Source organism: Eleutherodactylus coqui, chromosome 7, assembly GCF_035609145.1.
Source record: "Eleutherodactylus coqui strain aEleCoq1 chromosome 7, aEleCoq1.hap1, whole genome shotgun sequence".
Lineage (NCBI taxonomy): Eukaryota > Metazoa > Chordata > Amphibia > Anura > Eleutherodactylidae > Eleutherodactylus > Eleutherodactylus coqui.
The window spans coordinates 112598651-112624817 of record NC_089843.1 but is presented as its reverse complement, the minus strand read 5'-3'; the positions used below and the strand labels follow the sequence as shown (position 1 = coordinate 112624817).

Below are 26167 nucleotides of genomic sequence, written 5' to 3'. Positions count from 1 at the left end.
AATAGGAAGCAGGTAAAATATAGCCAAATGATCTCAGTATTACAACCATAGAATAAATGCAAGGACAGATGGAGTAGGAAGTCTGCAAATTAAAGCTTCTGTCAATCGCTTCACAACATGAAGTGAGATCAGAGAATGGGACTTTGTTTTGGCACTACCATGCAGCCGTTTTATTACTTCCTGTGGTGTTAAGTACTAATAATGTATAAAGTGCCTTGAAAACTTGGAATTTACATGGACACTAACTTTTCAAACAACTTGTGTTTATATGATAGCCAGTATTACAACTAGAAAAACTGCTATTTATTGACCTAAAATTATGTTTTTGTGCCAAAAAAGGTTGTGCTGAAATCATATAAGTTGAAGTCTAGATTTACTATAGAATAACATTTATTAACAGTTTGTACAAGGACTTATAACACTCAGTTGGCATCTTAAAGCTGAATGCATTTGAAGGGTCAATTCATAAATCCCGCCTGCATAACGGATGGCTGTGATTGGATGAACAGCGGTCGAAGAACCAATCACAGCCATTATGTTGAGGAGGTGGGATTTATGAATTGGCTGAGCCACAGTATTAATTGGCCAATTCATAAATCCCACTGCCACAACTCGATGGCTATGATTGGTTCTTGAGCACTGCTCAGGTAATCCATGCAGAGCTTGATGATCGCAGCCATCACATTGGTTCATTAAGCGTTGCAATGATTGGCTGAGCAGCACTCAGGAACCAATCAGATCCATCGCGATCTTCTGTCGAGAACTGAAGCAAACACACCGGAGCTCCGGAGACCAGAGGGAGGACCTGGACCGCGCCTGCTACGCAGGTATTATAAAACATCCCCCCAAATAAGACCTAGTGCCTCGTCTTGGACAAAAATGAATATAAGGCAAAGTCTTATTTTCAGAGAAACACAGTATTATGTAGAAAGATCTGATGTAAAATTGATATATCAACAATTATAATTGTTGAGAAAAGAGTTAAGAACTATGCTTGTATATAAACCATGGGTAACGTTTGAGCAGTAGTTCTATAATATTTGTGTAGCAAATGCACCACCACATTTACTTTTGCATTAAAATGCTGTTTTTAGCTAGACTGATGCTAAGATACTGTGTGCAGTAGAGAGACGGCACAAGTTTGTGGTTGCATGGAGGAGATAGTTTGTAATTTTCTCAACCACAGTTGACGTCCCTGTGTGCACCTGGCTCTACTGGCAGAAAACAAGAACTGGTGAAGCATGTGCCCTGGGTGTCTGGGCTCTACTGGCATCAGGAATTAAAGTGGTTGTCCCAAATAGACAACCTCAGTCCATACGGACATCATATCATAGACGTGGAAGCCAAATTCCAGAGATCCCTGTCAACTAAGCAGGGAATAAAGTCCTTGTGAAGTGTGTGTAGCATTATTTATGAGCACTACAGCTCCAAGAATAACAAACATATTGAGCACTATAGTTGGCAATGTTAACGGGCACTACTGTGGCTGGTACTATTTTTTGAGTACCGAGAAACTGCTGGAACACTTGTATGAGAACTACTGATGAACAAGTTTGAGTACTTTCATGTGCATGTAAAAATATGTAAATTCCTATACGATTTTAAGTACATAATACATTTATACACTATGCAGTGACGTGGAATAGCACTGCAGGCTCTCTCCCACTGAAGTGAATGGGAGACCGCCTACAATACCTTTTTGACAGCTACACAATGTATGGAGCTGTTAGTTCTCGCATGCAGCAGCTCAGAGAGACAAGTGATTTATGGGGTTGCCAGGTGTTGTACCCTTGATGATCTGTAACTGGACAGAATAGGTCATCAATTAAAAAAGCCAGAAAAACTCTTTTAAGAGGAAGCCCTTCTTTTAGAAATATAACTTGGGGGAAAAAATAATGAAAAATATTCGCATTGGAAAGAGCTAAGAATGTGTTCCCACTTCTGGGAGACATTCCGGAGTATACTGAATATTACGCTTCACTCACACCTGTGTATTCAGGATCCATATTCTTTACATATCGAACAGGTCTTGAATATGCAATCAATATTATTCTATGGGAATATATATGTGTGTATATGTCTATATTTATTTGTAAAACCTAGCCTGATGAAGAGACCTAAGTAGTCTCAAAAGCTTACTCAGTTAACATCATTTTGTTTTGTTAGTAATTAAAAAGGTATCCTATCTACAAGATGGTTTGGTTTCTCCTAAGGCCGTTTTACACGCTACAATTATCACTTAAACGACCTAACAATTGAACGAATTGCTGACATTTTTGCATTAAATTACTTGCACCTAATCATCCCTATATTCCCTCACATGCCCAGCTGAGCTGTTTGCTCAGCTGTGCTTGTGTTTATGCAAGGGTTATCTGGCCGGAAGAATTCCACTGTATTCTCCCAGCGTGAAGAAACAGTGTACTCATTATGTATGCGAAGCAAACATGATGAGTACATTGATAATTTATTTTGAATGCCGAACGATGGTTTTTATGCAGGCTAAAAACCTGCGGCTAACAACAAGTGAACGAACAGTGCACAACTGCTCACCTTTACACACGATTATCACTCGCTTTCGGACGTTTAAACACATTTTGAAAGATAATCGCTGCGTGTAAAAGGGCCTTTGCTGACAGCAGTACCATTCTGTGGTCAATCAGAAGGCATAGGAAAGCTGTAATAAATGCAGACAAGAGCACTCATATTTTCTATCAACATTTAGTTCATTTTTCAAGGCCTTACTTATACCCATAGCAGTAGCTGTCATCAGCCATCTTACGGCTAAAAGCACTTGTTCTGTTGTATACTAGCTCATGGTTTTTGATGAGCTCCAGGATAAAGGTATATTTATTTCACCGCTTTAGTATATTCCTTTTAAGTCATGTATAGGGAATGACTGTTTTAGGATATTGTATTTTTTTGCGGTTTTTTGAACACAGGGTACCTAGGATAATCTTCCTTGCTTCAGCACATCCTCCAGCTGTTATCCACCCACATAGACATTAGGCAGCTGTATAGCAATATCCCCAAGCCTAAAATGATGGTTACAGTAATTATAGCTTGCAAAGTTAATGTCAGCTGTTTGCTGCCGCTCAGTAGTCTGATCTTCTGCCTCTTATTCAGAGGTCAAAGGTGCAAACCGCTAAGGCTGCTCAGTCTTGAATGTTGTGGGCCCCAGTAATAACTACTTGTCACCTTGAGGCCGTTTGGTGGTACTATTAGATTTTATTTATAATGTATCAACATATTCCCTGGAGCTGGAAAGCTAGTAAAGGGGCATAGAAGCTTGAATCAAGCATCCCAGAGATGACAATGACATTTAAAGATTCATCTATCTCCTTAGAAAAATAGAGACTCTGACCTATAAGTATCACAAAGCAGGAACAGTAGCTGGGAATTATTAATCCAAGCAGTTATAAGACCTTGGATGGCAAATAGATGGCTCAACGTTGATATGTATATGCATTGTTTAAAAAAAAAAAAGCACCTAGGAGTTGTCAGAATTGAATGAAACTTTCTCTGTGTGATTGTAATGTTGATATAAGTGATTACAATATCAGAGCAAAAAGGATAATTTATTGCAGAAAACTGAACACTTGAAGGGAGGCTCTAGTGCCCTGTTGGCTCTCCTCTAGCTTGGATGCAAGATGCGATATGGGTGGGCATAGAGGCATACAGGTTCTATATGGTGTCATGCTGCATATTGGCCCATATTTGCCATAACTGAGCCTCTAGATGGTGCAAACTTATAGGCTGTCCAAGTTGGTATACCAGATGATCCCATACATGTTCTATTGGGGATATATCTGGTGACCGGGGAGACCACAAAAGTGTGACAATGTTACAGAGGCATTCATGTCACACCCTTTCTGTGTGCGGCTGAGCATTATCTTGTTGGAAAATGCCTCTTGGAAGGGCAACCATGACGGGCAACAAATGTGGCTGCAGGATGTCCTGAACATATTGCTGAGTGCTGACCTGTCATTGTCCCTTGTACCACTGGTGACCGACTGCCATATTCAATAGCCCCCTAGACCATCACACTAGCAGTGGGTACAGTGGTCTCTAGACATGAAAATGACCGTCATCAGTGCTCAAGCTAACCTAGATGTGTTGCTGAAGACAATCCAGTTCCACTCCAGTTCAGTTTCGTCGTTGAATACACCACTGTCAAAAGCAGTGCACGTAATCTGTGCTATGAGACCAAAGGTCCTTCATCCAAATGCCTGGAAATGGTTCCGACAGACACAGGAGCCTGTAACGATGGTGGCACTGGTCTCTGGCTGGCAGACAACAAAACAGTTGGAGCTACTCATGCTTATCGTATGATCCTCTCTATTGGTGGTCTGTCAAGGACTTCCTGAGCGTGGTCACCTTGTGTGCGTACCCTCCCACATCCACTGGTCCCAATATCTCCTAGCAGTCTGGTTAGAACTGCCAAGTTGGTGAGCAATTCATTGATACAACCATCCAGCTTCTTGCAATTCAATAATGTGCCCCCTCTCCGACTCTTAATTGGGCAAAATCTCTTTGATTGTGTTGTAGAGGCGTCTAGTGGTCAACAAGCTCTACATAAGTGGAAAAAAGAGGTCCATTACACATCAGTAGCTTTTGAGAGTCTTTTTATAGGCCAAGGGTGGAACCACTATTAGGACCTCAGGTGGCAAGACTGTTCATCGAATCACCACAACTCTAATCATTTGCATATTAATCTGACATGTATCTGCATGCAAAGTTTTTCAGCAAACAGACAACTCCTCCTTCTAGGTACTTGATTTTCTTTGACAAAATGTGTATTTTGACAATTTAGGGGATTTAACACTAGCCTCGATCCCCATCTTCCTACATAAGATGGTTTGCACACAATGTAATTCACTTCCACACCAAAGTTTTTTTTAAAATACTGGTTACAACCAGCTTTATTCCCTTGTCTCTCTGCTCCAGACTAAGGCACAGCACTTTACATCATAGTGCAATCCCAAAAACATATCCTAGCCTGGCCGCTAACTAATACAACCCAGCTTCCCTAGCTGATGAAGACTGCAGGTCTACCACCTGTACCCTCAAAACTCCATATGGATTCTTTACCATCTACCTTGCTTGGTTTTTGGGTCCCAGAGGCTGGAGCCAGGACTGAGAGGCTCACTATTTTCATCAAGAACACTCTAAGATTGAGCATAATTACCCTAATTGGCCAGCTCCAAAACAGAGAAACCACTTCTCTGCTACACAAACCACTGATGCTTTTTTGGCCTTTTTCACTGAAAAAGCCAAAAATACAACACCTGAAGGTCTGCAAAGCAGACACGGTCACCATAGGCACGATCGCCATAAGGCAGGCACAATCGCCGTAGGGCAGGCGCAATGGCCTTAAGCCCTGAAGATATGTAGTCAGCCAGACAATAATGTGTGGAGGAGCAGCTTGTTCCTGGCAGGCTAATATGCAGTCACCCACTCAACCCAGCCCAGATTGGGGAGGAGTGACTGCATATACTAATAGCCTGCACATGTGAACGATACCAAAGATGTCAGCCATAGATGGGTGGTGACCCACCATACAGGATATCAACCCTGGCTGATATGACAGCGGGTTGCCCTGTATCTCCAAGGTGGGCCACACTGGCTGACATCTTGGGCTCCCCCACCAACTAGCAAACTACATACAAAAATACTAATGCATACTAATAAAATGCGGGTGTTGGTACTGCATTTTGGCCAAAACGCATAGGCTGACGCGTCGAGGTCACACCGCTTCCGTCAGTACCTACGCTAACTCACAATAAATTACATAAAATCACAGAGGTGAGGAAAAAGAAAAAAAACACATTATTCACTGAAAAAGCCAAAAATACAACACCTGAAGGTGTAATTTATTGTGAGTTAGCGTAGGTACTGACGGAAGCGGTGTGACCTCGACGCGTCAGCCTATGCGTTTTGGCCAAAATGCAGTACCAACACCCGCATTTTATTAGTATGCATTAGTATTTTTGTATGTAGTTTGCTAGTTGGTGGGGGAGCCCAAGATGTCAGCCAGTGTGGCCCACCTTGGAGATACAGGGCAACCCGCTGTCATATCAGCCAGGGTTGATATCCTGTATGGTGGGTCACCACCCATCTATGGCTGACATCTTTGGTATCGTTCACATGTGCAGGCTATTAGTATATGCAGTCACTCCTCCCCAATCTGGGCTGGGTTGAGTGGGTGACTGCATATTAGCCTGCCAGGAACAAGCTGCTCCTCCACACATAATTGTCTGACTGACTACATATCTTCAGGCCTTAAGGCCATTGCGCCTGCCCTACGGCGATTGTGCCTGCCTTATGGCGATCGTGCCTATGGCGACCGTGTCTGCTTTGCAGACCTTCAGGTGTTGTATTTTTGGCTTTTTCAGTGAATAATGTGTTTTTTGGCCTTTTGCATTAATTACCGCTTTATAGGGACTCACAACGATGCTGATTGTAAGTCAACCTAACATCTAAGAATATGTAGCATGTGGGTTATGCTACTTGGTTATTATTTTGCATTAGTTTTATTATTACATTACACTCTATTTCTTTCACCTGTGAGATAAGCAAAGTGCTTTGTGTACAGATCACCAAAGTGCCACTAATTATGCTTTTGGTAGTGTGCTATGCCCATGTCACTTGGTATGTTTCCTATTGTGAACAGATGAACAACAATTATGGGTGGTGTGTGGATTTAAAACACCATGCAATAAAAAAATACACATTTTTTTTTTTAGCAGTGTCACAAGTGAAAGCTGAATAGCAAATGACTTGCTGGTAAATTACATAAGAAAGGTCAAAATCCAGACACAGAAAATGTCGCGAGCAGGACGCTGCAGTGAAGTATAGGGGAGTTTTCTCCTGCGTCGGTACGCAAATCGATCATTATTAGCTGCAAATCTTAAAACCAGTGAAACCTTTTGCTGATGCATACAGAACGGTCATGAAGATCTTGGCTCGCTTCGATAATGGATTGAGTTATAAAGTTACTTATATTCTGGACAACTGTTCATTTGGGAAATTAGACCATAGTGTCCCATAGTTTACAGAAATACAAGCTCTGCACGTCAGTCCATTGCCCAAAATTGGGGAAGCAAGATGTTCCCTTGATTTGTGGCATATTCTGTAGGGATCAGTACTACAGCATTGTGCTTTGTTTTTGTCATTGTCTGGATAGATCTTTTTCTTTTATTTTTTGCTTAATAAAACCCAAAACAGTCTTAAATAGAATCATGTAAGGAGCAGATGTTACATAATGGAAAACATTTTAAACTTGTCCTTTACCGAAGTAGTTAAATTCGTGTTTATAGAAATATTACTATTATGTCCTGTTCTTGTAGCAACGGCCAAAAACTAACATCTGGATGAAGACTGCACTCTTTACTGTTTACTTTAATGGGAAGCAGTTTGTAAAATGTGACAAGTTATTTCCTTTTCCCTTCAAGAATCCCATGAACAAATTATATATTACGTATGTACATATAATATTAATTATACATAGAAGTACATTCTGACACTATGCTGAATCTGTCCTAAGATGGATCCAAACAGCTAGTGAGGGACCCCATTAATCTATAATAGGGTCTGTCACGGCTTCCACATTTTGCAAGAATAGTGCTGAATGCTATTTGTACTTGAAAAGATGTGGAACCCTTGATGGAGGCTCCAAACATCTAGGTCAACAGAGCCTTAAAAAGCATACTTACATTTTTCAGATGACCTTTGAGAATAAGCAGTCATGTGTGCTTAAGAAATAACAGTATTTCTCATCATTTTATGACTTGTATCATACATTTAATCACCAGTTTCCCCCTCTGCGGGCTCCATTTCTAATTTTCAGTTTTCTCTGGGGTGTTGGTGGAGACTAGCTGCTATGATGTCTCCCATACACTGCCATAGAGAAGAGGAGATCCTGCTCCCTATTATTAATTCTCATATACCGAGAAGCAACAGCTGCATGGAAGACATTATAAAGAAATATTAAGTAGAATAGACGTAATTCCAGTAGCTGTGAGACAGTACATCATTCACTATTATCTGCAACACCATCTCTGTGTGTATTTCTCTGCTTCTCGTCACTCAGATCTTGCTCTCCATAGAGGTCTATAGGCAGCATGTATCTGACCTATTGGTTCCTCTTGTCTAGCAAGACAGATGTTGGCAGTTTTTTAAAGTGAGTGAACTGTTTGAGAAGGAGGAGAGGAGAAAAATAGCTTGATAAGTGGAGAAGGAGGCATTTTTCTCTGATAAGATACTATACAAAGTTTCTTATATTTGCTTATACTATTGATTCATGCAGCTTGCTGAAAGTGCAAAGTCTATTTAAAAGTGTAAGACAAGGCTTGCCCAGTATGTGCTATGTGACAAGATGCAGCTAAATGTTGTGAGGCTGTAATAAAGGAGAGATGAACGTTTTGTGTGTTGTGAGTCTACTGGTTATGTAGTATATTATACACTCTGTACATGCAAACACAACACTACTGGCAGCCAATACCCTTCACAGCCTCAACAATACAACCGAGCATGTGTTTGCTTTAAACTAAAATGTTCCCTGCCTTCAATGAAGCCTTATTATTTGAGATGAGTGAGCATACTCGCTAAGAGAAATTACTCTATCGAGCATTGCCCTTAGCGAGTATCTGCCCGCTCGGGAGCAAAGATTTGGCGGCGGGCGGGGAGGAATGGAGGGAAGATCTCTCTCTCCCTCTCTCCCCCCCGCTCCACCTTGCTCATGGCCGCAACTCACCTGTCACCTGCGCCAGCAGCCGAACCTTTTCTTCCGAGCGGGGAGATACTCGCTAAGGACAATGCTCGATCGAGTAATTGTCCTTAGCGAGTATGCTCGCTCATCTCTACTTATTATAATAAAAGACAGAACACAGAGAAATTTTCCACTAACTTTATTCTTGATGAAAAAAGTTGAATTAATTATTTTATAAATGTAGATTTGCAACAAATCCTCGTAACAAAACATTAATCATCAAAAAGAGCTTAGAAATGATTCTAACAGAAGACATTTTGTAGCATGAAATGTGGAACACATCTTGACAAGATCAGAAATCTACTTCTTCCTTGCAGACCCCCCCTCCCCCCCACGCGCCCCTGTCAGTCATTGTAAAATAAGAAAGTCACTAATAAAGGTCCATTTGCCCTAAAAAGATCTACATAGACAGTAAGACAGCTCAACAGTTATTCTGAGGAAAGCTGAAGCCAGCTTCATCTTCACAAGACAAATGTATTTACACTGAAATTCAAGTATCCTATTAAAAGACGAGATGGCAAAACAAAGTTACTACTTGTACAGAGCTGCAAATATGGCATCCAAAGAAAATTCCACATAGTGATCCAACAACATTCAGCAGTCTAGTTCCCACTTCTAGCAACCTCCGAGCACTTACATAGTCTACAATGCAGCAGAATGAAATGACACATATTCATCTAAACACGGGGAAATAAAATCATTTCCAGATGCAAGTATTTCTCATATTGAAACCTGAAAATGTAGTAGAGCTGAGTTTGCTATTTGGCACAACTCACTGGGATATCATATTATGGATTATCTGAGAGTTATACATATACGCCTGCAGGTGAATTATCTAGAAGGGCCTCTGCACGATTATTAAATTGTGTTCTGAAGTGAAGGCACATGAAGAGCTCACAATTTGTAATTATGGTGTATTCACGTGTGCGTTTTTTATGACTTTTTGCAAAGTTGCGATTATGCAATAATCTTGGCAAAAATGCCTTTAATAGTTTTCTACTAAGAGCAGATACAGAATGGTCAATTCGACAGGGGAGCAGTGAGACTAGCTTGAGGCTGATGTATACTAGCAGCTGGAATCAATGTAAGAAGGTTCATCCGTGCAGCCTGAAGTCTGTCTCGCCGCACCCGCTTAGTGACTTTGTAGTCCAATTTAATATGAATAGCTTTTAGTTCCCATCAACTATCATAATGCATAATCCAAAAGATGGAGTGAAATGGCAAATGTAACTCTGTTGCATCTTCATAACGGAAATAGAAACTTTATTTATGCAACTGAGAAAGGATGCAAGAATCCCACAAATTCTTGCTATATGCATTTTAGTATTTTGTAAGATGGTTTGCTACTAATGAGCAAGCTAAGAGAAAGGCAAGGCTAGGTGAAAGAATACAAATATGGAATATGTTAAAGGGAACCTATCATTAGATTGTATATTAAATTATGGGCATGGTGGAATAGGACTTTTACCATGCTTTTGGTAAAATCATCAGCTTAGCATTAGTGAAGAACACCACCTCCTTACCACCTGATATCAGTGCAACCAGATGGAAATCATCTGCAATGAGCTCTGGGGTATACACTACACTGTACATACCTAGAGCTGTCATCAGGTGGCAAGATCACAAGCCATGACTCCATAACTCCACCCTGCTGCGCCACCTGGATGACTCCAGGTTCCCAATTTGCATACACTGCTGGCCCTCGTTACCTTTTTTTTCTTCAAAAACACTAACCTGATGATTTTAGCAATAGTATAGTTAGAACTCTGTTCAAAAGATCTATACCACCATGCCCTTCATTTAACTACTCCCCCCCCCCCCCCAAAAAAAAAAAAGACAGGTTCCCTTTAAGGGTATGTTCACACGGCATATTATTTTACTCATTTTATACAGCACATATATACCACGCAGTGCTGTACATCACTAGGGTTATGTCCATATTGGGGCTCATAATCTAAATTCACCTATTAGTATATTTTTGGAGTGTGGGAGGAAACCCATGCAAACATGTGGAGAACATACAAACTCCATGCATATGTTGTGCTCCTGGTCAGACTTGAACCCAGGAACACAGCACTGCAAAGCAACAGTGCTAGCCACCTAGCTGATGCAGAACCTGTGCCAAAATCCGCTTACAGCACACATCCCATTCATTTAAATGGCACACGGCACCGCTGTCTTCATGATGTGGATTTTTCTGGTTTGAACTTTAAATCCACATCTTGGAAAAACCAAGAAGTGACGTTTAACTTCTTAATGCAGATCTGCATTGGAGACTCAGCATACCAATTTTTCCAATAGATAAGGGCGACTCCGCAGTAGAAATATGCGAAATAGTCACAGATTTCTGCTACGGCTTTCAATGTGGATTTCGGCGTGTGAACATGCCCTGAGGATAGTGCTTATGCTATAATTTCCAGATATAGTGTAACATTTATAAAGAGCTTTATTACGGTTTGACTAATGGCAATAAAGGTTTATACAGAAGCAGCTCCTGGCAGATTGTTCTGGATGGTGTTAAAAGGCACATATGTCAGATGTGTCTAATATAATATTCTTTATATATAAATGCAGACTAACAAAGGAAAATGATTGTGTGCCGTGTATGACCCATATATAATAATATTACATTTACTCAGGGCTGTGTAGTGAGGAGTTTTGCATAAATAGGTCAGCACAGCTACATGAGCTTTACTTGCTGGAACTTTCACTTATGAGTAAGTATGAGGTCTACTAGGACAGTGTGCTCTGCTGTCACCACACTTTTCCCCTCCCTCTCCATATGTAACTTAAGATGCTTCAGGAATTTATTCTTCATCTGGAAAAGTCATACCCTGGCAGAAGAATTCAATCACAGATCCCTTTAGCCAAACAACAGCTCTGGTTCTGCTGCTCAATGACTGCTCGCATGTAGCTTACTGCTAGTGGAGGAGGTAAGCCGACTACTGCGGCTGGCCCTAGGCATCCAAAAAGTTTGCTGCGGTGCTTGCTTGCCTCTACCTCAGGGTGCAATTGCTTGTTATCTTGTTGATAAATGTTCTATTTGAATGCTCAGCTCACAACCACTGTTCTAGGATATGTGGGTGATGTACCGTGGGACGATGTAATCCTAACACAATTCAGTGCGTAGAAGTTACGTAAAAGCTGGCAGAGATAACTGTACAGCCAGCAGAGGGCAGGGCATTACTGTACGAAATAAATGGATTAAACGTACAATGATGTAAAGGGCACCAAAAACTGCATATTGAAAACTCCTTTCTCCGTGAGAATGGGAGCATTTCCACTGATTATGTACAATAACATTTTTTCCTATTAAGCATTTAAAGGGCTTGTCCAAGATTAGAAAAAGACATCTACTTTTTTCTAGAAACAATGCCACTCTTGTCCATTGGCTATATCCAAATGGAGAAGAGTGGTGCTGACTCAGGAAAACCAACAAATAGTCACTTTTTTCTTATTCCAGACAAACCTTTTTGAAGGGGTTGCCTGTTTAGCAGACAACATGCCCCTTATAGCGGCCACTGTGCTTATATAAGAACAGCAGTACTTGCAGCCCTGCCATAGTCCCAGTGTTTATGGTGGCAGACGTCTGCCACAGCCAATCAGAGGTTACAGCGTTAGCATTCAGAACTCTTGGCATTATAGTGCTCAGGATGTGAGCTCCAACACCAGGAGAAGGAACGGTAAAACTGCAGTCTCTGATTGGCTGCTGTGGTCACCTTACTTTCGGTGACATTACCTGCCATAACACACACAGAGACTACTGTGGGGGCTGCAGCACTGGATCGCAGAGGACAGGTAAATACTGCTCCTTTTCTTACTGTAGCACAGCGGTAGCTATGGCGGACATGTCTGGTAACCAGAGAACCCCTCCAAGTCAGTAAAATAAAAAACAGTATATAGGTTTATATTAGTTTTATCTTTTACGCAATTTTTAATTGGCCATGGACTGTGGATAGTAAGTGACTAAAGTGCTAGAGTCCAGTCCTAAAAGCATGAATTGGTGCATCCGTTTTTGCCACACAACCAAATCCTGCCATTTCATCTGTAAGTGGGCCACTTGTATGGACCAATTACAAAATATATTACCCATCAGGCCTTGTATTTTCCAACAGAGCTTATTTCTGTAGTAGGACTATCACCGCCTACAGCCACATAAGCTGAGAATGGAAGCATTTGCAAGCCCAGTTTGCCATCTCTGTAGTGATAATATTGGCAATCAAGCCTTCAAAGAACATGCTAAAATGCAAAAATGCCGTTTCCTCTTGCTTTGTCTATCCGAGGAGTGGATTGACCAGCGTCTTGACCATAAAAGGTGCGTTACACAGACAATTTGTATTACTGGTAAAAAAAACAAAAACATCCTTAAGATCACAAAACACTCTGCAAATTGTAAACAAACAGTTACAAGATTTACTCTTCTTCCCTCATGTCCGTCATTACGAATGTGACATTGCTATGCTACAAAATACACACACCCTACTCCACCAATCAAAACGATCATTATTAAAACAACAGGCTATCATCAGTACCTAGGTCAGTCGGAGAGAAAAGAATCCAGCTTCTCTTTTCTGTGCCATTTCATAAATTAATAAATTGTTATATTTATCATTCAAAAGACTTTATCTATCTCAAAAGAAGATGAAAAAAGGGACTTCAAATGTACAAAACCGAAAGGAAGCAAATAAATTATTAGCTAACACCTTGTAAACATCAGTTTATTTGCTGTTAAGGTAAAAACAAATGATAAAAAAGTATAAACTTAACAGTACAAGGCACAAATGACATGGGCAAAAGAAAGTCTGGGGAAGTAAGAAACCAGAGGACCCTTTCCTGGCCCTTTCGAGCACTTGCTCGTTAGCACTCCACATTGGTGCCACAAGTGGCCCATGTTATCTCCTCTGATGCCAGTGCTGATTTGCACTTCTAAAAGTTGCAGATAAGTAGATCAGCTGCTCAAATGCGGCTTCGATATGTTTGTGCTCATTTATGAATTCGGATGAAGAATTAAATGTTCTCTACAAAGCTGCCAGGAAACAAGCCGGTTTTGCCATTCCGCTGTAGTGTGCCTTTGAACCAACCGTCTTCACGCTTCTTGTGCACAAATACAATGTCCCCTTCCTTGAGTTCAAGCTCAGCCTCGCTTTGTGGAGGATATGACACTACCACTCTGTATCTGAAAGAGAATGAAGCTGTGATCTCACATAACACACACAAGTTATAAATCAGAACCATCAACTATGATGTGACCGAGCAGGAAGTTGTCTGTATACAGCTACTACAGTTCTGTCAACATGGAAAGAATTACATCTGGCCAGAACTCTTAAGACTGTTATGGCTGTACGCATCTGCAAACTCTTCCCGTCACAACTTATAGACATATATCTCAAGACAACAATATAGAAGAGAGAACGTCTCACCGGAGACAGTGGAACGCTCTACTCGTGGTGATGGTTTTACTATTTCTATGGCATTTCGGTGACTTCTGGAAAACATCACTACTTATCTGCATTACATTGCTTTCCTCTTAACTGATCTATGGATAAAATTCTAAGTACTCAAGATGGTATTTGTTCTCCATACATGAAAACAAAGTGGTGACTATCTACCACTGAATGAATAGCGAAAGACTATGATGAGTTGAACTTGACTAACTTGTGAACTTTTCAACCTCACTATGTCTGCCTCAGTGAAGTTCTGTACTGCAATGGTCACCCAATACAGACTTGCCCGTCTGGCGGCTATCCAGATATTTTAAATTTAGCTTTCCTGTACTCAAATATAGTGCCGTGAAAAAGTATTTGCCCTTCATCCAATTTCTTCTATTTATAAACATTTGAGATATTTAAAGGTTTCAGATCATCCGACAAGTTTAAATATATTGCTATAGCCCAATTAAATATGAAAATGCAGCTTTTAAATGATTTAACATCTTGCCATTGTAGCTCTATGAGATTCAAGTCAAAGACTTTGACTCGGCCACTCCAAGACCTTAAAAGGGTTTAATCAGGACATGTGACTGCTGCAGCCAGTCACAGGCTGTAATAGGTCACTGCTGTGTCCAATGGTTGGCCGCAGATGTCTCAGGTCCTGGTCAGCAGCAGCCAGGAAGAACAGAGTATTTGTGAAGCAATTTTAAGTCTTGGGAAAACCCCTTTAAATGGCTCAAAAGGAACAAAGGTGGATTTACTTGTGTTCTTCAGATCATTGTCCCGCTGGATAACCTAATTGTGCTTGAGACTTAGGTCAATAACGAACGGATGGACATTTTCAATCATTTTCTGATAGAGAGAGAGCAGAATTCATGTCTCTACCAATTATGACGAGTCGTTCCTTGTAGAGGAAATGCATCCCCAGACCATCACACTATCACCACCTTGTTTGCTGGTATGGCGTTCATATTGTGGAATTTAGTGTTGGCCTTTCACTAGATGTAACAGGGCTCCTGTCTTCCACAAAGGCCCAGCTTTGACTCACCAGTCCACAGAACATTCTGATTGCCTGATTGGAGACAGGAAGGAATTTTTTTTTCCTTAAATGGAGAAAATTGGCATCAACCCCACAGTTTGTTTTTTTGCCATCCTCTGTATCAACATTGGGGGGTAATGGGCTGAACCAGATGAACATGTGTCTTTTTTCGGCCTTAGATACTATGTTGCTATTATCCCAAAGGTTTAGGGGATCATGTAGATGTATTTTGGCAAATGCAAAACAAGGCTTTTTACACCTCTTGGGTCAGCAATGATTTGTGCCTTGCAAATCTCCCATGAATGCCAATTTTGTCCAGTGTTATTATGGAATCAATTACATTGGCCATAACTGACAAAAGTGCAGTTCTCTTGATCTTTGTTTGGGTTCTTTTGTGACCTCCTGGATGAGTCATTGTGTTCTTGGACAAACGTTGGTGTTGGTAAGTCGTCCCTCCTGGGAAGGCTCACCCGTGTACCAACTTTTCTCCATTTGCGGATAATGGCTCTCACTGTTGTTGGCTGAAGTTCCAGAGCCTTAGTAATAGCTTTGTAGCCCTTTCCAGACTGGTACACATTTCAGTGACATCGTTTCACATCTGCATTTTAATCGCTTTAGAAAGTGGCATCACATACTATTTATTGAGATCTTCTAGTCCGTTTCATATTACCAGACCAGTTCTACTTAAGTGATCTTTAGATTCAACAGCTCTGGTAGTAATCATACCTGGGTGTGGCTAGTGAAATAGAACCCAAATGTTAATTGAATTTGGTTCACGTGTTGATTTAGTAACTAAGGGGTTAATAACTTTTTCACAAAAGGCCAGGTAGAGCTGAAAAGCATTTTTCTTCAATAAGTGCAATCATCATTTAAGAACAGCATTTTGTGTCTCCTTGAGTTATCTCTGTCTGATATTAAAGGTAGTTGAATCATCTGAAATGTTCAAGTGTGACAAACATGCAAAAATAGAAAAAATTGGGAAAGGAAAAAATATTTTAACAGCACTGTACTATTTCATGCCTTAGTCACACGGGCGTTTTTTGCCGCGATTTGCGGATCGCATGACGGATGCGCATCTGCAAATCGCGTGTCCGGGGCCGAAAAAAATCGCCCGAAAAAACTGCTCCTAGCCGCGTTTCAATAGAAACGGGCCGGAGCCGTCCAGCGCATTGAATTCAATGGAGCCGGCAATACAGCCAGCTCTATTGAAAGCAATGCGCTGCGGGCGATCGCGGGATGAATTGTCGGGAAGGGCTTAAATATATAAGCCCTTCCCTGCAATGCATCCAGAAATGTGTAAAAAAAAAAAATATATATATATACTCACCTTGTCCCGGCAGACGGAGTTCAGCGAGGCCGGCCGGCAGTGGGTGTGAGTGGGTGTGAGTGAGAGCTGCCCCTGATTGGTCCCTGCGCTGAGCCAATCAGAGGCAGCACTCACTCACACCCATTCATGAATTCATGAATGGGTGTGAGTGAGAGCTGCCTCTGATTGGCTCAGCGCTGAGCCAATCAGGGGCAGCTCTCACTCACACCCACTGCAGGCCGGCTGCGCGGAACTCCGTCTGCCGGGACAAGGTGAGTATATATATATTTTTTTATTTTTACACATTTCTGGATGAATTGCAGGGAAGGGCAGCCCTTCCCGACAATTCATCCTGCGATCGCCGGCAGCCCATTGCTTTCAATGGAGCCGGCTGTACTGCCGGCTCCATTGAATTCAATGGGCTAACATTGTTCTGCCGGGACAAGGTGAGTATATTTTGTTTTAATTTTTACACATTTCTGGATGAATTGCAGGGAAGGACTTATATATTTAAGCCCTTCCCGACAATTCATCCCGCGATCGCCGGCAGCCCATTGCTTTCAATGGAGCCGGCTGTATTGCCGGCTCCATTGAATTCAATGGGCAAACATCGTTCTTCTCTGCCACAGCTGTTACAGCTGTGGCAGAGTAGAATGATTTGTCTTCTATACGTTCTCAATGGGGTCGGCGCTGCTGCCGCCGGCCCCATTGAGCGCATATAGAGAAGAGAACAGGAATCACAGATCGCAGATAGGTGCGATCTGCGATTTCTGTTCTATAATTTATCGGACGAGCGCATAAAAAGCGCTCATGTGTCCGATACCATTGCAAAGCAATGGTTTTAAAAAAAAAATAATCGCCGGACGCATGCGCAAATCGCGCGAAAAAACGCCCGTCTGACTAAGGCCTCATAGTCATACCAGAACCTACTTCAAAAATAGTCATTATTATAACAATGCACTTAGTCTGCACCATAATCTATTTAACTAAAGTATATTAAAAAGGGTTTTTCCAGGGAGAAGGCTGCTGATGACCTATCTTCAGGATAGGTCATCAATAGTTGATCGGCTCGGGTGTGTCGCTTGGAACCCAAACTGATCAAATGAGCGGCCGCATACTTTCAGAGTCACAAATACATAGAAATCAGCACGAGCCGTGCCTGCCGTTACAGGCGCCGGCCACTACAGAGAGGTCGGTGCGGACAGTATGCGCCTGCTCAGCTGATCGGTCGGGGTCCCAAGCAGCGGACCCCACCTCATCAAGTATTAATGACCTATCCTAAGTTTAGGTCATCAATAGTATTCTCCCTGGAAAATCCCTTTAATTTATTCCAATGCATTCCCCTTATTCTATAGCAAATATATATAAACTGCTGTTGTATGATCTATTTGGTAGAAAACCTAATTAGTACTACTGCAGACTGTGATACATAGCTACAATTTGTTTGTAAAACCACAGATAGATTATTTCACTCTACTTTAATTATGGGAGGATTACCTTTCACATACTACAGGTCGGGAATCATTGAGTACAGGGCCCAGAGAGGAGCAAGGCTGTCTTGGTGGAGGTGCTATAGGAATGTTGGTATCCACCATACTTGTCTTGCGGTTCTCTTGTGTCATGGTGGAAGCTGATACAGTTTCACCGTCCACATTGCATGCAGTTGCTCGACCTCCAGTGCTGGGGACATCAGGACCTACTGCTCCTTCTAGAGCAGCTTCTGAGACTGCCTGATCCAGTTCTTGAGTTGGTGAGTGAGGTGGAGATGCCCGGGGCTTTCTCTTGGTAGATGCACCAGACAACAACTTTAGCAAGCCTTTTTTTTCCTTCTGTAACAAATAAGAATACATTTCTGCATAACTATTTGGCTATTTTGTCAATGTTGTTTTGTTACCAGTTACAAATAAATTTGCTTCAAATGAGATACTGTTTCTTTAAAAAGGTTGCAAACCCTTAAGGCCCATTTACATGCAAAAAATAATCTTTCAAACCACTGAAAGATTTAGCGATCTATTTGCATAAAGTGTTAATGGACGTTAACATTTTATCATCTTCATTTGCATGTAAAAGGACCTCCAGGAGTTGTTTGCAGAGCGTTTGCACCCAGCTGTGCAAGCAGATGCCGCACAATTCATTTTTCTCTCCCGACACATGCCACGGAGATAACAACCTGTGGTCTATTGAGAGATAAATAGGTTTGTCTTATCTCTCAGTAGCTGAACGGTGGATTTTAAGTTCACCTTAAAATCATCGTTCAAACGATTGAACGATGCCCGCATTTACAACGATTATTGCTCATTTTTGGTTGTTTGAACAGATTTTGAGCGATAATCTTTATGTGTAAATAGGCCTTTATATAGTAGATTGCAGACACTGTTGTGATAAGCCAATTGCTGTGTACCTCGCCCATGACAAACATCTGATTTTGCAGAAGGAAGCTGCAGCAACCAGATATTCCTTCTGCAAGGTTATTACTTGGAGGACAGCATTCAGAAGAATGGCTGTTCATGCAATAGATAGGTGTCTCAAGTCCACCAGATCAGTAGCCGCTCTCTGCTTTGGCTCATAGAGCAGTAGACCCTCCACAGTATGACTTAGAAATGCATATGGCCAACTAGATCATATAGACAGCGGTTGGCTTTCTGAGACAATCCTTTTAATGTAGCATTAACACCCAGTTCACACTAAATATCTTACTGACATACTTAACCTGCCATGAGAGGAAACATTAATTTTGGAATTGCTTGTTCATGCAAGAAGAAAAACCACTTTTGTTTACGTTAACCATTTCTACTAGAGACTGAACAAAGTTGTTTTTTTTTTTTGTTTTTTTTTTACAGAGGCTACAGATCAGCAATTTGTTTCTCTATATACTAACAGAGGGCAGACAAAATAAAATAACTAAATTTTGTTTGTATAGCGCCAACTGATTTCACAGCGCTTTCAGGTAATTTATTTATTACCCCCCCATTAAACTGGGTACTCAATTTACCGATCTCGGAAAGATGGAAGGTTGAGTCAACCTTGAGCTGGCTACCGGAACCGTGCAGGGATTGAACTTACAACCTTCAGGTCGTGAGCGAGAGCTTCGGACTGCATTTCTGCTGCCTTAACACTCTGCACCACATGGGGCATATCAAATCAGCAACCTGTGCAGCTGAGCAGTAGGCAAAAGGGACCAGGCCTGTGCTATTGGTTCACTCATGTTAGCAATCAGAGCCCACTACTGCTGCTGTACAGGGCTCCCCTTTCATCTGTTACTGCCCCTAATTTGGATTTATTTCACATATGTAAATAAATGCTTCAAAAAAAAAAAAGTGTATCTATGAAAAGTATATAATCCTACAAAATCACAGGGTTCAAATATATCATTAAAGGCAAAAAAATAAACTCCCTTTAAAAAAAAATGGTAGTTAGAGTCACAGTGTGGCTGGTGGACGGTTGGGATGGCGTAGCACTCTCAGCCTCAGTCCATGTGATGTGTCATGTCAGTGTGTGTTCATTTTCTATAAGCTCTGGTCAGTAGGAACTTAACGACTCCTTGCTATTAAAGGGGTTGTCCAAAGTTAGAAAACATGGCTGCTTTCTTCCAAACATAACGCCAATCTTGTCCATAGGGTTGTGTGTGGTTTGCAGCTCAGTTTAAATTGAAGTGAATTGGAGCTGAGATGCAATACTAGACACGACCCACAGACAAGATTGGCACTGCATTTGGAAAAAAGCAACCATGTTTTTCTAACCCTGGACACCGCCTTTAAGTGATTAACTGATTGGCTGGGGCTGCTCAGCCAGTCAGTCAGTATTGTTTGGATATTTAAACCAGCTCTTCTGAACAGAAGGTTCTGGTGTTACTCTCAGTCTGGAGGTGTTTATTGTCTTGTCTGCGGCAACTGGGTTGGAAAGGTGTCTCTTTTGTTTTGCTTATTTATCTGGGATGTTTGTACATCTTTTCCCCCTGCACTAGTGGTTCTATACTATATATTAGTGCCAACTTACATTTGCCACTATTCCCTGTCCCCATCTAAGGAAAGTCAGGGTTGCCCCAGGTTCCTGACATGGGGCTGACCTTATTAGGGCGTTTGCCCCGCTTACGGGTAGTGTTGTCTTCTATGTATTCTAATGGTTGTATTCTAGGCAGATGTGCTCCGAGTCACAATGTAACATTGTGATAGGTAATTCTGCTTTGACTAGCACTATAATGTTTTTCCTGGATAATCGCTAATTTTACCTGTAATCTTTTATGCCACATCTGAGGGGAACAAACACCAAAAAAGAGTCACAAGTTATAGAATTCAATGTGCAAAATAAATAAAAATGAAGAAGAATGCAGCATTGCTAAATAAAAGCAAAGCAGTTCTTAACTACAGCGTATGGTTCATTCAGCCTGTCTCCATAACTGGCAAAAAGCAGGGGGGGGGGGGGGGGGGGGGGAGTCATTGAGGTCTAACATTTTTATTGCAGACATCACTTTCAAAGCAAAGTTACTGCTTGTACTTTACCATTTGTAGTATACATGTAATATTGGATATATGCAAAGTCCTCAATGATTCCAGCAGTCATTCTCTACCAGACTTGTATGATACGCTGCTGTGTTTCAGAATCCCTTATGACTTTCAACAGATACCGTAGACTGATCCAGATCTGCACTATATATTTTTATATGGGACACCCATATTTTACTGTAATGCACTCACCTTGTTGTCCTTGTCCTGCTTATTAGTAGCAGAACTTGAAGGTGCGTTATCAGGAGATGAAGAACATCCAGTGACTGCAGAGCTAGTTTTCCAGTTGCCATCTGCCTCTACGGAGGGCGCACTGCCACTGGAAGGGGTGGCAGCCATTGGCACATTTGGTCTGTTGAGATTCATTGCGGCGTTAATATATGCTGCGGGACTGGAGAGAGGTGGCTGCATTGGCTGAGCAGAGCTGCCTTGATGGCTGTTGACAGAAGCTGCTGGGATAAGGCAAGATGGGCTCTGTGCCTGCATGGGGGTAACCGCAGCAGTCGGACGCTCCTGACTGTGTGCAGCAGCTGTAAGGAAACAATAATAGAAATCAGTCACGAAAGAGCTTTAACAGCAGATATTGAACTAGTTAACTACAAAAAAATTGCATTATGAGCAATTACTCAGTATACTTCTTATAACAGAATCCCTCCCTTTAATAGTGGACACGATTCAAAATAGGGAAAAGCATCAGCAGCACTCAATCCGTACCCACTTGGGGTGAGGTGAAAAAATGCAAGCCACTCAACAATGAGTCTGAGCCTCAAGCCTCAGTAGTCAATCACAAAAGTAGTAGGGAGGAAGTGTCAGCATGTGAAAACTTCATAAAAGATCAAATTTTATTATTCCATAGTCCTCAAAAGGTAGGCTACGTTTCGGTCTTAGAAGGCCAGCCTGAAAAAGGCCTTCTAAGGCCGAAACGTGGCCTACCTTTTTAGTCACCAGAATGAAGGCTGCCATATTTATGGCACAGAATGGAATTTCTCAAGATCGCTTAGAAACGTTTTCGATGTAACCGCCATAGTGCTATTAAATGTATGCTCACTGAGGGTATGACTGCTGGAGTCCACAGGGATCATGACAATGGCATACTCTAAGTCCACCTAGGAACGGAGAGGCTGAGGGCATGTGTGACCACCGCTCCATTCATTTCTATAGGACTGAGTGAAGCACATCAATTGGCTATCTCCATAGACAGAGATTAAAGCACTGCTCCATTCATAGGGGAAATTAGAGTGTGCCACTCCTGAGGCTCCCAGCAGTTGGATGCCCAGTGATCATACATTTTGTTCTCCTATCTTGTGGAAAGGAGAAAAATGTTTTTGGTGAGATATTTTTTTAAAGGGTTTTTGTCACATGATGTCAGGAATTTAGGATGGTCACCTGACTTCCACTGGGCCATATAGCTGCATCCCAGGAGGATGAAGAAAGGTGCGTATACTCAATTGAAAGGTTTTGGTGGCAATGACAAAATCCCTTTAAGAACAGAAGATATGATGATAGCATGACCAGAGCCTTAGAGCTCATTCACACAGTCAGTTGTAACATACAAGCTCTGGCCAATTTTGAAAATGGCATAAGTATGACCCTTTAAAATCTACGTGTGTATTCACATGTGCAATTTTTTTAAACAGACTGATGGTCCGTGTTAAAAAAAAAAAAAATGAAGTTTATCTCATTCTGGTGTGATTCTGAGAGCATAAATCGCCCATTCAAGTCAATGGCCATGTTAAAAAAGAAATGCATGCACTTGCCTGGCATGCAAGTGTGTCCAGTTTCAAATAGACTTCAGTTGGGCCAACTCCCGTTTTTTTTCACGCACGTGAAAAAATTTACATTCAGCTTGTTTAAAGAAAAAATAAATAAATAAAATAAATCGCAAAAAAAAGATGTAAAATCTACTTTAACTCATAGTGAAATCGGTCAAGTTTTCACTGTCCAATATCTCACTTGACCGTGAGAATAAGGCCTTAGAAGATCGCTGTTTATATGGTTAGTGGTGTTGCTTTTTAGGACTTGGATCCAGGGAAATTAGATTGTGAGCCCCATTGGGGACAGGGATATCCATCTATCTATCATACACACATACAGTATATACATACATATACACACACATTTTATATATATTTATATACACACACATATATATAATACATACAATATATATATATTATACATACATACATACACACACACATATATATATATATATATATATATATATATACATACATACACACACACACACACAGATACATATTATATATATATATATATATTCACCAACAGTGAGCCTTTACTGTAATCCACTCTGTCAGCAACTACCTTTTCTAGTGTTGACTGCTGTACATCTGATGTAATTTGCTCTGTTCGTTTTTACCTGAGGAGGTTTAATAAGCGCGGTCACCGAGATCCATGCGGCTTACATTGCACGGCACCATCAGCAGCTGCCTAATCTAATTACACTTGTTTTTACAGGCAAGCGCCAGAAATGCCAGCGCTTGTTTTCTTTTTTTTTTTATTATTACTGCAGCCTAAGCTTTAGGTCAATCTGGGCAGAACGAGTCAGTCTTATAAATTTAAATGACCATACAAGAGAATACCAATGTTTTCTTAGCTTTGTTTTATTGCGCCTCTTTGCTGCCTTTATTCTCGCCCTAAGTGGAATAACCGTTCATATAGTCGATATTCAGCAGAATAGTAAAATTTGATATTTTATTCGGCCTTTGACTGAACTCAAAAAGATTTTAAAGAGCTAAAATATGTATATTTACAATTTCATCAATTTGTACTATGGAGCTTAATAAAGAGATGTGTAAATGACGTGCATAGGAACAGATGTATAGTATCTCGCTGTAAACGGAGTTCTCTTATGTCTAAAGCTCCCTTTCCAGTTGTAAAACAGATTTGACAATTTCACTTTGGGTAATGTGTTTTCTAGATGGCTCAGACATTTCTACCAATGACCATAAAGAGACTTCTCAGTTTTCAGAGGAAAATAAAGAGGGTGAAAGGCAACGCAAGATCCAATCAATAACCCCATAACAACGTCTTGAGGCAATATTAAAGCATTTATATCCCAGTACTTTGGGCTCTTATTGCCTCTTAAGTAAATAACTTTAACTTTCTTATGGTAAAGGCTGCATACTAGACTCAAGCCAGGACAGAATCATGCTGAAATCAGTCCGTCAACTATGCAAATCTGTATACATAGGTCAAGATTCACACAAGCGAATTGTAATATATCTCAAATGTGTACCCGACTTACTGCTCCGTACAGTTGCAATTAAAATTATTCAACCCCCATTGCAAATTACGTTTATTTGTCAAATTTAGAAACTTTTATCTGTTTGCAAAAACAATCAAACAAGAACAATTTAAATAGCTCGGCACAACTAATAAAAAAACCGTGCCACCTATAAGGACTACTGCGGTCTCAGAATTATTCAACCCCTGAATAGTATCCCTCAAAAAACACACATTTGCAAATCAGGTGTTATCTCAAGCACACCTGATGCAACTAATCTAGGGCTTCACTAGTTGCATCAGGTGTGCTTTTGATAAACTGGTTGATAAATTGACTATATTCAAAAGAACCATTCTAGTGATTTTTCTTTTAAATTCATCATGCACTGCATGGAAGTGACTGCAATATACATAGGAAATGTCCAAAGTGTGACAGGCAATCAGGTGGGTAATTAGGCAGCCAAATATTACTTGTCTTACATCTCAGATAAGGGAAAACAAAGCAAAAAGGTAATTAATTTATTGTTAATTTATGTAACATATTGTTAATTTATGTAACAAGGGGTTTTCCAAGTATTCATTGTATAATGAAAAGTTACACAAGTTTCATATTTTGTCTTTTTGTAATACCTGTTCGGACAGCATTTCGGGCTTGGTTTACAGTCATTTGGCCACTCATGTGAATAAGGACCTTTGACTGTGGGCTGGTCTGGATATGTCCTCCTGAAACGGTCGTGCAGACGCCATTTGTATTCACTGTTTTGCTAAAGTCCACACCATTTCCTTGTAGTTTCTGGCATGGCACTCCACTGGAGCATGGTGCCACCATGTTGACCATCTGGGTGCCTCCACCTGCTGTTGCCATGGCCACTTTAGCCTGTGACCCAGTGGTTAATGCCCTAAACAAGTAACATTTGTGAGTACATAAATCTTTTGTATACAATCTCTGCATTTTAAAGGGTGTTTTGATTTGTAAAGCTTCTACCTTAGATGATATAGGAAAGAAGAAGGGTGGAGCAAACCCGGTGGTATCCAAGGTTTTGGTCCCAGATGATGTCTGGAGACACAAAAAGCCTTAGTATGGGCTGTGAAAATTGAATGAGCTGTGGAGGTGCTGCCAACCAGGAGAACCCACCCATTGTGTTAAAAGCTATACAGAGAAAAGACTGGTGGATAGGCGCCACTCTCCAGAAAGGACAGTGGGACGGTAGGATATATTATCCAACTTCTCCTTTATTGAATGAATTAAAAACCAGCATAAGATACGCGTTTAGGGGTAGACCACTTCTTCAGTCAGGCTGGGTGGGATAACACTTCTAGGACTTCAGGAATATGGGACATAAAAAATGCTTCTGTAACCAGTGATAGAGCTGGAGACGTGGCAGTAGACGTCTCCAGCTCCATCACTGGTTACACAAGCACTTTTTGGGACCCATATTCCTGAAGTCCTAGAAATTATGTCCCACCCATCCTGACTGAAGAAGGAGTCCACCCCGAAACGCATACCCTATGCTGGTTTTTAATATACTCAATCAAAGAGAAGTTGGGTAATACATCCTACCGTCCCACTATCCTTTCTGGAGAATCGCACCGATCCACCAGTCTTTTCTCTCTATAGCTTCTCACACCTTAGAAGATATGTCAGCTTTATTACAATACATAAATGCGGTTTATAGCCCACATAACCCATGAGAAAGGGGCCCGACATAATTCTAAACGTATATAGTTACATAACAAATGTATTCTATTATGTCATTTCTACAAACATTGTTATTCTCTATCACAATGATTTAAGTTAACAGTTCATGGTTTGGGTGCATTCCCTACAGCAAAATGAATAATTCAATCAGATATCCAACACGGAAAAACTCAATG

General features: G+C 41.0%; 1 protein-coding gene across 2 annotated transcripts in view; it reads right to left on the bottom strand.

The window, feature by feature from the left end:
• Nucleotides 1–10596: 10596 nt before the first annotated feature.
• Nucleotides 10597–26167, bottom strand: part of SH3RF1 (SH3 domain containing ring finger 1) — a 158803-nt gene continuing 143232 nt past the window's right edge. For both annotated transcript variants that reach the window (XM_066573544.1, XM_066573545.1), the window contains 4 exons: nt 24923–25191; nt 21236–21573; nt 18039–18370; nt 10597–13943 (listed from right to left, as the gene is read on the bottom strand). In XM_066573544.1, the coding sequence (XP_066429641.1) occupies nt 13775–13943; nt 18039–18370; nt 21236–21573; nt 24923–25191 (1108 nt within the window). In that variant the 3' untranslated portion in view covers nt 10597–13774. The remainder of the gene's footprint in view (nt 13944–18038; nt 18371–21235; nt 21574–24922; nt 25192–26167) is intronic.